General features: G+C 29.8%; 5 protein-coding genes across 5 annotated transcripts in view; 3 read left to right on the plus strand and 2 right to left on the minus strand.

The window, feature by feature from the left end:
* Window positions 1-329: 329 nt before the first annotated feature.
* On the minus strand, window positions 330-1,791 carry LOC123299863 (vacuolar protein sorting-associated protein 29). Its single transcript, XM_044882259.1, has 4 exons — window positions 1,654-1,791; window positions 1,385-1,576; window positions 1,085-1,320; window positions 330-592 (listed from the first exon to the last, which is right to left on the minus strand). Exons 1-4 carry the CDS (start codon window positions 1,654-1,656, stop codon window positions 475-477), a joined length of 549 nt encoding a protein of 182 aa, XP_044738194.1. The 5' UTR covers window positions 1,657-1,791; the 3' UTR covers window positions 330-474.
* LOC123300517 (cell cycle checkpoint control protein RAD9A-like) lies at window positions 1,788-4,681 on the plus strand. Its single transcript, XM_044883101.1, has 4 exons — window positions 1,788-1,939; window positions 2,159-2,412; window positions 3,224-3,669; window positions 4,255-4,681. Exons 1-4 carry the CDS (start codon window positions 1,906-1,908, stop codon window positions 4,679-4,681), a joined length of 1,161 nt encoding a protein of 386 aa, XP_044739036.1. The 5' UTR covers window positions 1,788-1,905.
* Window positions 4,682-5,645: 964 nt separating this feature from the next.
* Window positions 5,646-9,808, plus strand: LOC123300390 (probable ATP-dependent RNA helicase kurz). The gene is made up of 4 exons (XM_044882960.1): window positions 5,646-5,859; window positions 5,923-6,102; window positions 6,172-9,367; window positions 9,709-9,808. Exons 1-4 carry the CDS (start codon window positions 5,785-5,787, stop codon window positions 9,786-9,788), a joined length of 3,531 nt encoding a protein of 1,176 aa, XP_044738895.1. The 5' UTR covers window positions 5,646-5,784; the 3' UTR covers window positions 9,789-9,808.
* Window positions 9,809-10,551: 743 nt separating this feature from the next.
* LOC123299787 (vacuolar protein sorting-associated protein 53 homolog) lies at window positions 10,552-13,691 on the minus strand. Its single transcript, XM_044882141.1, has 5 exons — window positions 13,475-13,691; window positions 11,978-13,415; window positions 11,634-11,892; window positions 11,487-11,565; window positions 10,552-11,360 (listed from the first exon to the last, which is right to left on the minus strand). Exons 1-5 carry the CDS (start codon window positions 13,574-13,576, stop codon window positions 10,722-10,724), a joined length of 2,517 nt encoding a protein of 838 aa, XP_044738076.1. The 5' UTR covers window positions 13,577-13,691; the 3' UTR covers window positions 10,552-10,721.
* A 1,683-nt stretch (window positions 13,692-15,374) lies between these two features.
* LOC123300518 overlaps window positions 15,375-16,373 on the plus strand; it is an 88,786-nt gene continuing 87,787 nt past the window's right edge. Inside the window, exon 1 of the mRNA XM_044883102.1 lies at window positions 15,375-15,498. The gene's annotated coding sequence lies outside the window, so the exon portion shown is untranslated. The remainder of the gene's footprint in view (window positions 15,499-16,373) is intronic.

A 16,373-nucleotide genomic window follows, 5' to 3' on the forward strand; every position in this document is an offset into this window, starting at 1 on the left:
CTAACCATAGTTACCTCTATCCGGGGACACCCTATATAATCAAGAAACTTTATGGAGATTCTGTTTTACTCAAAAGAAAATCATCGAGTTTACAAACTTGCCCACCGATAGTTTTAGAGAACAATATTTTTCACAATATAGAGATATACAGCCATTAACAATGGTAAAGGTTTTGAAGTGAATTTGTTTACAGAATATTAAGTGATAGAAATTTTCGTCCCGATCAGTTTTCCAACTTAGAAAAATGAGAGAATTTAAGATTCTTCGAAATAAGTATCATAAAATATATTTTTTTAGTATAAATAATATAATAAACGAGAATTATATTCAATAAATTTTATATATATGTATAATTTTTTTTTTACATTAACCGTAATCATTCGTCGTTTCTGGTCCGATTAAAAAAAAACTTTAATCGTTTAAAAAAATCTCAACTGAAGAAATAAGCGATATATTAAATAAAACTATTTCTGTCTAACTTTTTTTATATTCAATTCGTTCTACTTTCACTTCGTCACCGACCAATTGGTACACGTACGTTACGACTGTTGTACTTTGGATATCCATTAAAACGAAAGATGGAATGATTGTTCTGGAAAAGAAAATTGAATATAAATTTAATATTTGCTTACAATATTATTCAATTATTATTTGGTTATTTTAGGACCGTGTGCGGGGAGGGAAAAGGTTGAATCTTCCCATTGAGGGAGGGAACAATATATTCCTATAAATGCACCCATTTATGAAACGCATTTCCACTGAATAGTTAGCTTTTCAAGCAGATAAAGAATTCAAACGCTGAAACGGTCGTCTCAAAACATACCCTAGATCGATTATGTCTAAAATTGACTAAACGGTTTAGTCTCGCTCAATATACATCGCGATATGGAGATGGACACGCAATGAGTTTTGGAAAAGTGTTTTTCTGTACCTCGCAGAGTTAATTTTGAACATTTTGACATAATAAAATGTTCTCTTACTCAAAAAAAAGACTTTCTTGTTTTTATGAACAAAAGCTTCCTGTACACGGGCTTGAGTCATCTATTTTACATCTAAAAGCATTAGATTGTACAAAAATACTTACGTATCTAAAGGATTATAAGCACCAGTAGCTGATCCTGGATTAATATAAAATTTATTTTCATGTTCATACGCTTCAAACTTATGTGTATGGCCAGATATTAAAATATCAACATCTAATTGTCTTTGTACAAGTGCTAACGCGTCTGGATCACCCCAAGGTACAACTTGATGTCCATGTGTTAAACCTATCCGAAATTGGCCAACAGTAACCACTTTCTGTTCAGGATAATTTAAATTCTAAAAACATAAACATAAGATACAATAAGTTAATTGTAAAAGGAAGAATTTTTATAAAAACTACCTCATCGAAATCTCCTCTAACAACATGAACATCGCTTGCTAATGTCTTTAAATAATCATAGGATTCTTTGGTACATAGATTTCCTGTACATAATATATGTTGTATCCTTCCAGGAACAAGTAATTTCTTAAACTTTGCCGGTAAACTGCTACATCGATGTGGTATATGTAAATCTCCCAAAACTAAAACTAACTAAAGTGGGAGGTTAAAATACAATTTTTATTTGTAATTTTACGAAAACTTTACGAAAACTAAAAAAGTATGCTTACCATTTTTAAAACGATTAATTCTTAGTATAATTAAAATATTTAAAAACGTTTATAAAGACTTCTGAATCCTTTTTGTAGGATAAATTTACACTTTTTTTAATTATAAAAATATGTTAATAATCAATCCGTCAAAGTACTGCGCTCAATGATTGCGCATGGAGTTGACAGCAAAGAAGTGCTGATTTTCAAAATGGTTTTAAGAAATAATCGTGAATTTTAATTTCATTTAGGATAATTGAAGATATTTTCATCATGAATTGTGTTATACCTGGTGGTAATCTAAAAAGTACGAATTTTTTTACATAAAATTTCCATGTTTTCATTCTATAAACCTTATCCTTCCCAAGAATAATCCACGAAACATGCCAAGGAGGCACATTTTCTTCCATAGTATATTCCAACTTAAGTTTTATAAAATTTATTTTCTCACAAATATTTTACGCTAAACATGACAAATCAATTTATGGCTCCCCCAAATTTATATAAAATACATTTTTGATTTTAGTTTTTGGAAAATCATTGCACGCTCTATGCCGATTCGGAGATGCACTTCATATAGAACCATCGGAAAGTAAATTATCAATTAGAACTGTAAATATGACCAAAACTGCATATGCTGTGGTCGATTTTACGCCAGCATTTTTTCAGTTTTATGAAGTACAAGATGTTGAAGAGGAACAAACGGATTGTTTGAAATGTAAATTACCGATGAAAGCAATGTTGAATGCTTTTAAAAATACCTCAAATTTAGAAAAAAATGTAATTATTTCATTATAATTTTATTTTACGACAAGGATATTCGGATATTATCTTGTATCTAAAGGGCTATATAACGTCAACGCAATCCTTAGCGAATTGTCTTAAAAAAGCTCCTACACCGTTAGGTAGAAACCAAATTATAGCTTTTTTTACGTAGATTACAAATTCGTTATCGGAGCTAGTGAAAACTAATAGGCTTTCCTGTAATTACGTTTATTCACTGATTAACGGTTTGGCCGTGCCTTTAATGAATCAAATTGGCACGGGTCTACGGGTTTTTTGGGCTTTTTTGGTTAGCCCAGTGATTGTGTTCATTCACTGATCCTAACAAGGTTTGAGAAAAGCTCAAAAAACTTAAATAATATTCTGTTCACGCTAATCATTTACTCCCAATTATCTTAACATGATACTCAAGCTAAACATACGATATTGTCCGAATAACCTCTCCCAGAATTTTAAGGTCTAAATGAAATGTGAGTTGGTGAGAACTTGCAAGCCTAAGATCCATTTTTTTCGGATGTTAAGCTCTATCATAGAATTTTTTTTGGCCTGGTGATTCTTATTTCTCATTGATCTATTTAAAATGACCGACAAAAAAATCAGAAAATTACTTTAGTCATCCTAACATCTATTATCCTCAGATTGTGAACCAAAAATTTCCAGGCACCTTGAAACAGAAGTGGTTAGACATGACACTGACAAAAACTGCTCAATTTCCAGCCGTTTTGAAATGACTGTCAAATATTACCCCTGGGTGCAGACCTTTATTCAAAATTAAAATTTTTTAACAAATTTTCAAATTCATTTTTAGGTTTTAACGTGTAAAATGAAATACTCTGTGGATAGTGAAAGTCTAACATTAAAATTTCGATTTAAACATGAAATTATTAAAACACACATAATTTACTTATTAGATGGTGAAACTTTAGAGGAACTAAATCTTGCTGATAAATACTCAAATATGATTGCAACACCTAGTTCGATATTTCAACATGCCTTACAAAATTTTCAAACAACAGATAATGAGATCTCATTTGATGTTTTTAAAAATAAAATTACGTTACGTAATTATATGCAAAATGATATGTGTATTAAAATGCTACGATCGCAAATTACGATACATAGTACGGATTTTAGTAAATGTGATATTGGAGCTGAAACGGATATACGATTTTCATTGAAGTTGTTTCGAGCTGCTATTGGATTTGCAGAAACTTTTCATTTGAATGTTTCAGTTAATTTTGATACAAGTGGAAAGTAAGTATATATATATTTTTTTCATACAGAAAAGGGGAGTTAAGAAATTTTTCTCCGCCATGCCGGTAAAATTTTATTTATTTGAAACTATATTTCAAGAAATGGCGTTGGCAAATTTGAATCCTTTGAAGCTGGTATTTCTAGAAACATTATTCCAAATAGATTTAAGTCGGTGGCATAGTTAATGCTAGTGAATTTCAAGGTACCTCTTAGTCATTCAAGATCTAGGCTTTATATTTAAAATCCCATATTGTTTTACATGTGTTTTCGAATTATACGATTGAAAATATTCGATCAATCACCAAATGAATCCGATTTTTGCAATTTTGATCAAAATTATCCTATAATCCTATTTTTATCAAATTCCGAAAAAATAGTTTCTGAGATATTGACAAAAATCCCATACTCAGGGCAATTTCTCGGATTGATTTCAAACAAGCCCTTGGAAATTATTTGTCTACTAACTAAATTAACTAGATTTTCATAGTTTTTTTGCTCCTAACTACTCATGAAAGTTAAAAAACTAAGACAATAATTTTTTTTTTGATTTTTATAACTTAAAAATTAATTTTTGTAATTTTTCAGACCACTTATCGTTTCAACTAAAAATGACCAAACTTTTGAGGCAGCATTTGTACTTTCAACATTGAGACTTGACGATGAAACGCAATCAACTGTCTCAGATAAAAATACTTCAAAACAAATAAAAATACGAACATCAAGTTCAAGAGAATCCGTAAAACGTAAAATACCTACTCCCACAAACAACAATGAAACACAAATTGACACCGAAGAAAATATGTTAGAAATAACAAATATGCTATTAAATGATGAAGATTTTCCAGAAGTAATAGAAAATGATGCTAAACGAAGAAAGTCTGTAGAGAACGGTGTAAAAGAATCTGATCCTGAAATTGTACATACTGTATTTAAACGATGCTTTGAAATGACTCTGTGCCCTACGGAATTAAGTCAAGATGTTTTGGCAGAAGATTCTGATGAAGAGAGCTGATATTATTTATTTTATTTATATTTATTATGTTAATTAATTGAAATTAGATATTTTTTTATAAATAAATTTTATCTAATTTGATTTTTAAATATTTATTATTTAATTTGTTTGTCCGATTGCCATTTAGAAAAAAAATTCGTATCCAATTTGAATGAAAATCCTGAATTCTTAAGTGGTATGTAGTGCCATCTATGAAAATCCGCTCGAACTCTTATGATTTTATTAAGTGTCGTATGTTGCCATCTATGAATATCCATCCAAACTATTAAAATTTTACCAAATTGCATATAGTGCCATCTATGAATAATCACTTGAACTAACACTAAATGAAATATTATTAGTTTGAGTGGATACTTATAGATGGCACTATATACCACTTAATGAAATGCTATTAGTTTGAGTGAAAATTCATAGATGGCACTATGTACCACTTAATGAAATATTATTAGTTTGAGTGGGTAGTCATAGATGGCACTCTAGGTCACTTAATGAATTATGGTTAGTTTGAGTGATTATTCATAGATGGTACTAAGTACCACTTATTAGTGGTATAAAATAGAGATAATCGAAAAAAAATTTTGTTTTGGTTTTGATGAAACTCGGTGATTGGAGTGATTTTCAGCAAAAAATTATAACTTAATATTTATAAATCGATATCGTTAAATCCCGAAAAAACTTAACGGGAGCAATTTATTGATAGCAAAATCGTTTGAAAAAACTATCAATTTACTGAGATATTAGAAATACAAATTTTGTATTTGGAATTGAAATTTTTAATTAAATAATTATTTAATAATTGGAGCAATTGTGGAATCCGAAGGAGCATTTAGAGAGCAATTTTTTGATTTATGATTTCATAAATTTTATTAATATCCCACGCTAACTTCATAAAATTTCTTACTTATTTACAATTACAATCTCGTAGCGCTGTTCCACACTGCTGGTAGTGCTGGTCCACTGCATTATTCTCAAAAAGTTCTCAAATATGCGCTACAAAACCATGTGCTTAAAAAATTTGACACAAAAACATAACCTTAAATGCGAATTCGTTTTGCTGTGGTGTTGATATTTTATGTTTTGAAAACAATTTAAAATAAAATAAAATGGGAAAAAAGGGCTTTAATTGGAAATCTCGACAAGTGGTTGATACTATCATCGATAATACAAAAACAAAACAAGTAATATTGGGAATTGTTTTCATAAAAACCATTTTCTATAAACCATAATTTTGAAATTTTTAGATTCAATTAGACGATTCGTTCAAGAATAGCAGTTATGATTCATGTAATACTTTAGTTTTGCCCTCGAAGAAGCGTAAAACTAAAATAAAACAACAAGCAGTTATTCAAACTAAATTATTGTCGAAATCAAAACGAAAAGTATTAGAGAAGATTGTAGAACGTAAGAAGAAAAAGGAAAAGGTTCGTTTTTTTCGCATATCCTCAATGAGCTTTGTTTACTTATTGAAATTATTATTATTTTTTTATTAGCGTGGGTCTTTACTAGAAGCCTTAAAGCAAGTTCAAGTTAGTGAAGAGGAATTAAAACAATTTACACCAATCGCTGCAATCCAGACAAAAGGACTTCGAAATTTTAAACAGCAATTGAACTTACAAAGTAATTTTAATAAATTTGATGATGAACCTGTTAAAGAAGTTAAATTAAATGGAATTAAAGGAAGTTTTAAACGGAAATTGCAATCGGAAGTTGATGAAACTAATAAAAAGAAGAAAATTAGTGACCTAAATGTTGTAGGTTTTGACTCCGAATCAGAAAACAGTGAAGATTCTAGCGATTCAGATGGTGAATTAAGTGAAATAGACAATGACAAAGCTGAAGTATCAGTACCTGAACCCGAAATTAAGTCTGAGGAAGATGACAATGAAGATAAAAATTCTAAGGTATCAGAAATACCACAGAAAAATGAAAAAAGGTCTAAAGAACAAATCACTCATAAAACTTCAGAAGAAGGGAAACTGCAAGAAAATTCAAAAGAAAACCCAAGTCCTAAAATTAAAATTGAATCTAAACCTGCTACATTTGTGAGTGTTAATAGAAAACCAGAAATTCAAGCCGCCCGATTAAAGTTACCTATTTTAGCTGAAGAACAAGTTGTTATGGAAAAAATCAATGAAAATCAAATCATTATTATAGCTGGAGAAACCGGTAGTGGAAAAACAACTCAAGTTCCACAATTTTTGTATGAAGCCGGTTATGCTAAAGAAAAAATGATTGGTATAACAGAACCAAGACGTGTTGCAGCCATTTCCATGTCGAAACGTGTTTGCGAAGAAATGAATTTAACATCAGAAGAAGTTTCATATTTAATTCGATTTGAGGGTAATGTTACACCAAAAACAAAAATTAAATTTATGACCGATGGTGTTTTATTAAAAGAAATTGAAAGTGATTTTATTTTAAGTAAATATTCAGTCATTATTTTAGACGAAGCTCACGAGAGAAGTGTTTACACTGACATATTAATTGGTTTACTATCGAGAATTGTCCCCTTACGATATAAACGTGGAAACCCCTTAAAGTTAATAGTTATGTCTGCTACATTACGAATTGAAGACTTTACGGAAAATCCAAGGTTATTCAAGCAAACTCCACCAGTTTTAAAGATAGATTCTCGTCAGTTTCCTGTTACAATTCATTTTAATAAACGTACAAATGAAAATTATTTACTTGAAGCTTATAAAAAAGCTGTTAAAATCCATAATCAATTACCAGCAGGAGGTATTTTAATTTTCCTTACTGGACAAAGAGAAGTAAATTGGTTAGTTAGAAAATTACGCAAAACTTTCCCTTATAGATTGAAAAAATCGAAAGAATCCGAAAACGATCAAGAAAAAGAAGAAGTGTCAGATAATGATTCGGATGATGATTTTTGTTCGAGAAAGTTGAAGAAAAAACGTACGAAAAAACAAATTAAACTTCCAGAAATCAATTTAGATGATTATAGTTTACCTGCGGATACCGAAGATGTTGATTCTGCTGATGGAACTGATATTGAAAGTGAAGATGAATTGGAAGACGAAATTGTGACGAAAAACACTTCACAACCATTATGGGCACTACCATTGTATTCGTTATTACCATCGTATAAACAGGCCAAGGTGTTTGAGGCTCCACCGGAAGGTACTCGATTATGTGTAGTTTCAACGAATGTAGCAGAAACATCTTTAACAATTCCGAACATCAAATACGTTATTGATACAGGGAAAGCGAAAGTTAGATTATATGATAAATTAACAGGAGTGAGTACACATCAGGTCACATGGGCAAGTCAAGCAGCTGCAAACCAACGAGCTGGACGTGCTGGACGTACGGCACCAGGTCATTGTTACAGATTATATTCAAGTGCAGTGTTTAATGACACCTTCAAAGAATTTTCTGAACCAGAAATTCAACAAAAACCAGTTGACGATTTGTATTTACAAATGAAATGTATGAACATAGATAAAATTGTCAATTTTCCATTCCCGTCAGCTCCTGATTTGATTCAATTAAAGTCAGCGGAAAAACGATTGATACAGATTGGAGCATTGCAACCAAATGAACAAGATACCAACAAACCTTCGACTGTAACGCCATTAGGACGAGCCATTAGTAAGTTTCCTGTATTACCTCGTTTTGGAAAAATGTTGGCTTTAAGTCATCAACAGAATTTATTGCCTTTTACAATATGTATGGTAGCTGCACTTTCAGTACCCGAAGTACTATTAGAGGTACCAATATTCCACACTGATGAAATGTCTGCAAAAAATATCCGACAAAAATGGCAACAAACTAGACGAGCATGGGCTGGTGTAGGCAATTCGTTATTATTAGGAGATCCAATGGTTTTGTTACGAGCTGTTGGGGCTGCAGAATATGCAAATTCACAAGGTTCCTTGGAGAAATTTTGTAATGATAATGGTCTACGACATAAAGCTGTTGTTGAAATTCGAAAATTACGAGTACAATTAACTAATGAAATTAAAGCTAATATGCCGGAATTAGATTTAATAGTTGATCCAAAAATGGCACCTCCAACAGATATTCAAGCCAAATTATTACGCCAAATTTTATTAAGTGGAATGTCGGATCAAGTGGCTAAGAAGTTAGATGTAACTGAAGTGAAAGAGATTGTCGATAAAGCGAAGTTCAAATACGCTTATCAAGCTCCTGAATTAGAAGAACCTATTTTTATGCATTCTAGTTCAGTCTTACGAAAAACTGCCCCCGAATGGGTTGTCTATCAAGAAATTTATGAAAATAATAAAATGTTTATGCGAGGAGTTACCGCCATCGAACCTGAATGGTTGCCAACATACGCTTCGGCTGTTTGTAACTTAGGTGAACCTTTAAAAGATCCTGAACCCAGATATGAACCCAAAAATGGTAAAATGTATTGCTCTGTTACTGGTAGTTTTGGTAACCAAAATTGGTTATTACCACAAGTGGAAATACCATTTCCTGAAAGTTATGCAAAATATAAGTGGTTTGCAAAATGTATACTCGAGGGTCAAGTGTTCAAGAAATTAGAACGGTTTAAGAAATCATTATTGAATGCTCCTAGTACAATGGTGAAAACATGGGCAAATTTACAACCGCGTACTAATGTTCTTTTGAAAACATTAATGTCAAGGAAAGCAGGTTCCAGAGAGCAGTTAAAAGCAATTTGGAAAACTGAACCTGATTGTAAGTTAGAAAATTATATTTTATTCTTTTCATTTATATGTTGGTTATCCTACCCATCTTGATTACTGCAAATTTGTGCAGGGTATGTAACAGGTCAAACTGTGTAAGTGTTTAACCATAGCAAGCCATTCGACTGTGCTTGCCTGAAACTCACTAGAGTCCGATTGAGAAGGATAAGACTTTTGACTGTCGATTGAACTACCACTTTCATAACATGTAGATTTTTGAAGACGCCCACTTGTAAGGCGTATATGGAGTATGATGAAGCCGCCCACTCGTTTGCGGCACCTCTCTTATGCATTATTATTATTATTAATAAGATTTGTATATTTTGTTTTCAGTTTTATTGGATGCGTATCAAAAATGGTTGCCAGAATCTGCTCATAATGAAATTGCATTAATATGGCCTCCACTAGATTAGATTTGTTTGTAAATAGCTGTACATATTGTAATTTTTTATTAATAAATTTAATAAATAAAATAAAAATACGTTTAATACAATATTATTGTGTCTTTCATGTTTCTGTAAAAAGGTGTTAACGATAAAATAATATTCTTTTTTCTTCAATATAATACAATTCATAAATTATGAATGACTAAAATAAGTAAAATACAAAATTTTTATCTGAATTTGTTGAAACTGATTTTAATTTTTCTGATATATTAGAAAACTATTTCGTACCGAATTTGAATTTGTATAAACTCTAAAAGTTTAAAGTTGTTGTCTTGCTATGGACATAGTATCAGAAAATTATACATTTTTTTAAATGTTTATCAAGGAAATTAACAATAAAATTACCATTAAAAAATGAAGTTGATTTACCGCCTCTAACTCGAGTTAAAATTAATTAAATTCGGATCATATATAGCATATAATCCAAAACTTTTTAACAATACTGTAGCACGAAAAATCCTTAAACAAGAAATTAGAAAGGTTTTTAAGATAAAATATTATATAACAATAAATTTTTAATCAAAAAATGCTTGTTGAAGGTTTTCTCTTGTAAAGTTTTTTCGCTTACTTTTATAGCTAATATTTTTCTTATATTTTAAAATTTGTTTTCAAGAAATCAGATAAAAATCATGCGATAAATATAAATCTATTTTGTCTTTTCGAAATAGACAAATTTAATTTAAAAAGTACTGTTTTAAGGTATTGTGATTAAAAAAACTGGTATGGAATTTTGAAATTAAATTTTCTAAACTTTCAAAAAAATCTAAATTATGTTGCTGATATGGCAAAGAAAATAGGACAACAACAAGGAAATAGGAGATAGAAATATATTTCCTAAAACGGCCTACAAATTAGACCAATATGAAATAAATATAAAAACTACTTTTTGGGACTTTAATTTTAATTCGGTAAACGTTTTTTAATTAACTTCTCTAATTTTCTAATACGTCCTGCCTCATGTTCAGGACTTTGGAATGATAGATCAATATTATTCGTATGATTATCCGATAAGGAATTACCCGGATGTTTGGATTTATAAGTTTCGATTAAAATGATTTGTTCACTTTTCTTCAATCCTTTCATATCTAAAATCTTCTGAAATTCACTTAATTGAGATTCTGGTAATAATTTTAGATATTGATTGACAAACGAATCAATTGGATCTGTTGGTGACATCACAACTTTTAAAATCATTTCAGCTTTGGTCATCCCTTTTATGACAACTTTTGTGTAGGGTGGTGGCGCTTTGCGATCCACTTGTGATCCAATTGATGGTAAATCGATAAGTACAGTTTTTAACATATGTGTATCCAATAATAATTGTTCAGCGCCCACCGTATTTATTGGCTTACATTTGTAAATGTTTTGTGTAAATTTTGGTATAAATGAACTTGCAAATTTGATACAAAATTGTGTGAAATATTTTCGTGATGATGATAAATTATCGCGTAGAATTGGTATCGTTTGTTTGAGATGTGATGTAATTGCATTCACGTAAGTACTTTGATCACCAACACATTCGATGTTTTGCCACTGAATCTGTCAAATAATAAGAAGGTCTTTATTGATTTGGTTAAAATTGAGATAATAAGATAAAATTTGTTTGATTTGTACAATTTATCTATACTAAGTCATTTACGATTTAATCAGCAAACAATAAAATACCTTAATCATGGCAATTAATGCTGGCTCACATGCTGATTCCAAATCTTGCACTAATATTTGTATACAATTTGATATAACTCTGAAAATATTTACAAAATATAAGACCAAATATAAGATAAAAAGTTATAAAAATGAATATGGACATACGTATGAAAAATATCTTGCTCTTGTGATAAATTAATTTGATCTTTGTAAGCAGAATCAATTTTTTCTTTTAATTTTTCTTCTAATTGTTGTGTAGTTTCCAAACAATATTCCGCTGTTTGTAAAATACAACATATTCGAGTTTGCTCCTCTTTCGTAAATCGTGTAATATCACCTTCTTTTAATAAACTACTAAAATTTTGTATTAGACCTGATGTTGATAAATTTTGTAAGTCTCTGGTTATAGACGAAACACTACTTCCTACAAAAAACATACCAAGATTTAATTATCTCAAATTATTTACTAATTCACGACTTTTTTACAATTATATCCATTTGATTCTCACCTATAGTTTGAGAATTGTTTCCAATTTTAGGTAAATTATTTTGAAGTAATTTAATTGCGTATTCTTTTAAATATTTCTGAAAAATCGCTGCTAAATCTAACATTGATTGTCCACAACTCAATTGCGTACATTGCACCATACATTTCTTATAAAATACAAAAAGATCAGCACAAGATGGTAACACCATCGAACTACCATCACTCGATTCAATTTGTCCAGGTGGAACTTGTTTTGCATCTTGAACGAATCGATCAATTAAATCCGCTAAATTTCTATTAATACTTTCTACATAAATATACAAATATGGCTCAAAACATTGTCCAATTAAACCATCAAAAGGTGAAATAATTTTATTATCGTTAGGCACGTTAGATGCTGCAGATTCTTGAATCTGTGAAGTCTTTCGAACTTTATCCGAGCTTTCTTCCAAAGTTACACCGGTAAATCGTCGACCTAGTAAATTTTCAAAATTACTCGTTCGTTGTATTGCGTATAATAATAATTTAATATCAATCTCAGTTTTTCGTTTCTGCATGATTTTTGATAATTCATCTCGTGTTATTCGACAAAATTCGACTGTTATTCGTTCAGATACTTCCCAATTTACGGGAAACATTGCACCAAATTTATCTTCGAATTCCAGTAAATGTCGTTTTATCCAAGCATAACGTTTATCGATTTTATCTAGCCAAGCGGTATCTTGATTTTCTTGGAACAAATGGATATACTCTTGTAGTTGTAGATTGATAAACCATTTTAATAAATCTCGTTTCACTTTTGGATCAAGTATCGAGACAATATTACAAGCTTCGGCTAATTGTTTATTAGGAACAAAACTTTTAGCATTTGGTCCAGCAAATGCTTCATGGAAATCTTTCGTAATTTGTTCAGCTAATTCTACATGAATTTTTGCAACTTGCTGTGATAAGTCTTGTATTTGAGGAATGTCATTATAATTTTGAAAATGAGCCATAACTTCACTAATAGCTTGTAAAGGAAGAACAATTTCCCCATATAATCGTTTTTGTGTTAACGATTTCAAGCTATCCAAACCACCTACAAGCATATGTAAATGATTCAGGGTTGTAATAGCTGCAGTTAAATTTCGTTTAGCACAATCTAATTGCTTAATATCTCGTGTGATTTCACGAACCATTTCTTCAGACTTTTCAGCTTTGGTTTTAATATCTTTAACTTGTACAAATAATTGACGTATAACTCGTTGTGCTTGCTCTAACGCTAATCTACCATCTTGATGAGACGTTGTTTGACCACGGACTACTGTACTAATTTCATCATCAATCGAACGAATTTTTAATTCCATTTTCGAAATTACATCATCAATGTTTGATAAAGACTGTTCTGTGGGAAATAATGTATTTATATAATCTACAGCGTTAAAATTTGGTTGATCAAGTGGATCATTTGATGGTAACACCTGTAAAGATTTCATGAATTTAGACATTGAGGTTAGAAATTAGAAATATTTTAACTTACTTGTTCAATTGCTGCTTGTACTTCGGGAGGAAAATTTATAAGTAATTCTGGGCCATCATCTTCTTCTAAGTATTCCTCATCATCCATGGTGGATATATCCATTGATGAAAATAGTTTTGACGTTTACACTTGTCAAGTTGTTGACACTTGCACTATGTGTCATATTTTGTCGGTAACTAGGGAGATCTTATAGTTTCTCAAACTTGTCAATAGATAGCAGCAGTTACATCTAGCTCTGATTGCCATCTATCTTTTTTTTATTCAACAAAAAAAAAAAACAGCGTTAAATTCAAATGATATTTTAAAATAAATACTTTTAATATATTCTCTAAACAATTGTTTAATTAGGAGAATACTATTGAGAGAAAATAATAATGTAATACCAGAATGATAATAAATGAATAAAAGGTTAACAATTTATTGATTCGAAACATATTTATTTACACACGTGATATGTATAGTTATTTCTGTTTAGTTTATTTAACATATTTATTATTTCTTACCGAAATAATATATATTCAAAGCGATTGCGGGCGTTTTTAATGTGCTATATTTAAATCAAGTTATTTTGGAAACGACTTGACGTATAACATAATAACTTTTTATTAAGAACAGAGAATTTATACATATTATTTTATAGGATGAGTCAATAAGAAACGCTTCTTTTTCATTTTCTGGAATATTAAATGAAAAAACTGTTTCTAACTTGTACATAAACTTCGTGACAAAAAACATAAATCTGAGATCTGGGAAACTCGTATATTTAGAATCATTATTATTTATTCGGAATGGTTTAGCTAGTGGCATCGGTTTTACTAGGTTCAAATTATCATAAAACGAAACAAATATTTCCTTATTTTCACACGGCTAAAAATTTTAATGATACGAACAAACTTTTGGTAAAGGTGTTCATAAAATCACTTAATTAGCTCATTTTCTTTTGCCCATCCGTTTGTCCGTTTGTCCGTCCGTCAACACGATAACAGATATCAAAAACGAAAAGAGATATCAAGTTGAAATTTTTATTGCGTGATCAGGACGTAAAAAGTGAGTTTGACTTCTTAAATGAGTAACATAGGTCAATGAGGTCTTGTAAATATTAAGTCAGTCACTTCTTTGAGAAGAGTTTCAAGTAATTGAGTGAGTAAATTGTCAAAAGCATTTCAACAATTTACTCACTCCATTACTTGTTCACTTGTTAATTATAATTTTCATACAATGATTTCAAAACTTATGTAATAATATTGCCTATATCTATAAATAAATAAAACAATTATTTAAAAATACAGACAATTACATTACATGAATGACACAAACATTGCGTGAAAATTAAATAAATAATAATATAATGAAGCAATATAGAAATTTGTAAGAAATATTTCTGCAGCTATGAATTCGATTAAGTTTGAAAAATTTTTGTACAAACTTTCCAAGGAAAAAAACATCAAGTTTTGATAGAATTATGTTATTTTTTTTCATTTAAACCATTTTCAAGACACCTTATTAAAAAGACAGTCTCGAAATAAAACTTATTATTCACATTCTTAGAACTTATAAAAACTTATAGTTATAACAGTTTTCTGAATTCACCAATAGTTCAAAATACTAATCTCTAGAGTGTTTGTTGATTTCTACATATAACAATAAAAATGTTTTTGATAAAAATAATAAAAAAACTTTAATATTTTTTAAATTCCATCACTGCTGTGTTTGTGTATATGATTGTTATTTGCAACAATTTAAATATTCAGTTTTTTTGTGTTCGTGAATGTTTTTTTTTTATATAAAAAAAATCTATGTAAAAAATCGTGAACATTTGTGAATAACACATTAAAAAAATTTACCATAATAATTTTCCAAACATATAAAGAAATATTTTTATACAAATGCTATTATTTTATTGTAAATTTAAATTGCAGTGTAATGTTTGAGCGATCATATACGAAATTTGGATACCTTTTGCAAAAAAAATTCCCAGTGTTAGGTAGTGAAAGGATTTTGCGGAAGGGTGATTGTAAGGAGAAGTAGGTATTTTATGAAGTTCCAAACATGGCACATTTAAAAATCTACATGTTTCCAAGTTATTCGAGTTGCAGTTTTTTATTAGCAGTTGTTGATGTGGATCTAACGATACAGGGTTGTTCAACACGATGTTAACATGTAAATAGAAGACATTTTATTTATTATAGTCTTATCAGTTAAATGGGTGAGACGTGTATTTTAAGAACTTAATATCTTGTCTCTCTCAGTCTATCCCATTTACATGGTAACATCTTATTGAACAACCATGTAAATCTGTCATCTCCACTCTTTTATGGACTATTTCTTATCGCTTGATCCAGCTTACAGGCCTAAAGAAGACCAAAAATGGCATAGAATAGGAAATAGGATAAATTCGTTTTCGATTAATTCCACTCTTGAACCACGATTTAAATCTCAATTTTTTTGTAAATAAACTTATTATTATCAATCCTTCTAAAGGCAAAAAAAAAAATGTCTAGTTGTACAATCGTAAATGTTCTGTAAAAAAGATCTACAATATCTTTCTTAAGACAATGACGTTCCCTAGGCCGTCTATACTAAAATTTATCTTCATGAACAATCAAAGTCTTTCAAATGAAATTATTCTATAATATCAGAATGTAGTACAGTCGAAGATGTAACAGATTAAGGAAAATGAAATAAATCAAGAGTTAGTTGCGCAAATGGCCCTATTTGTGTAATAAACAATAAATTTTCCATACAAAGATGGCTTAAAAAATTAACAAATAGGCAACTTGTATTTCGTATATTATACATGTATGATGCATACGCAATACAAGTTGCCTAAATATTAATTTTTTAAATCATCGTTTTATAATATGCTATTGTTTATTAACAAATAGAAACATTTGTGTAA

This window comes from Chrysoperla carnea, chromosome 5, assembly GCF_905475395.1.
Source record: "Chrysoperla carnea chromosome 5, inChrCarn1.1, whole genome shotgun sequence".
NCBI classification, from domain to species: Eukaryota; Metazoa; Arthropoda; class Insecta; order Neuroptera; family Chrysopidae; genus Chrysoperla; species Chrysoperla carnea.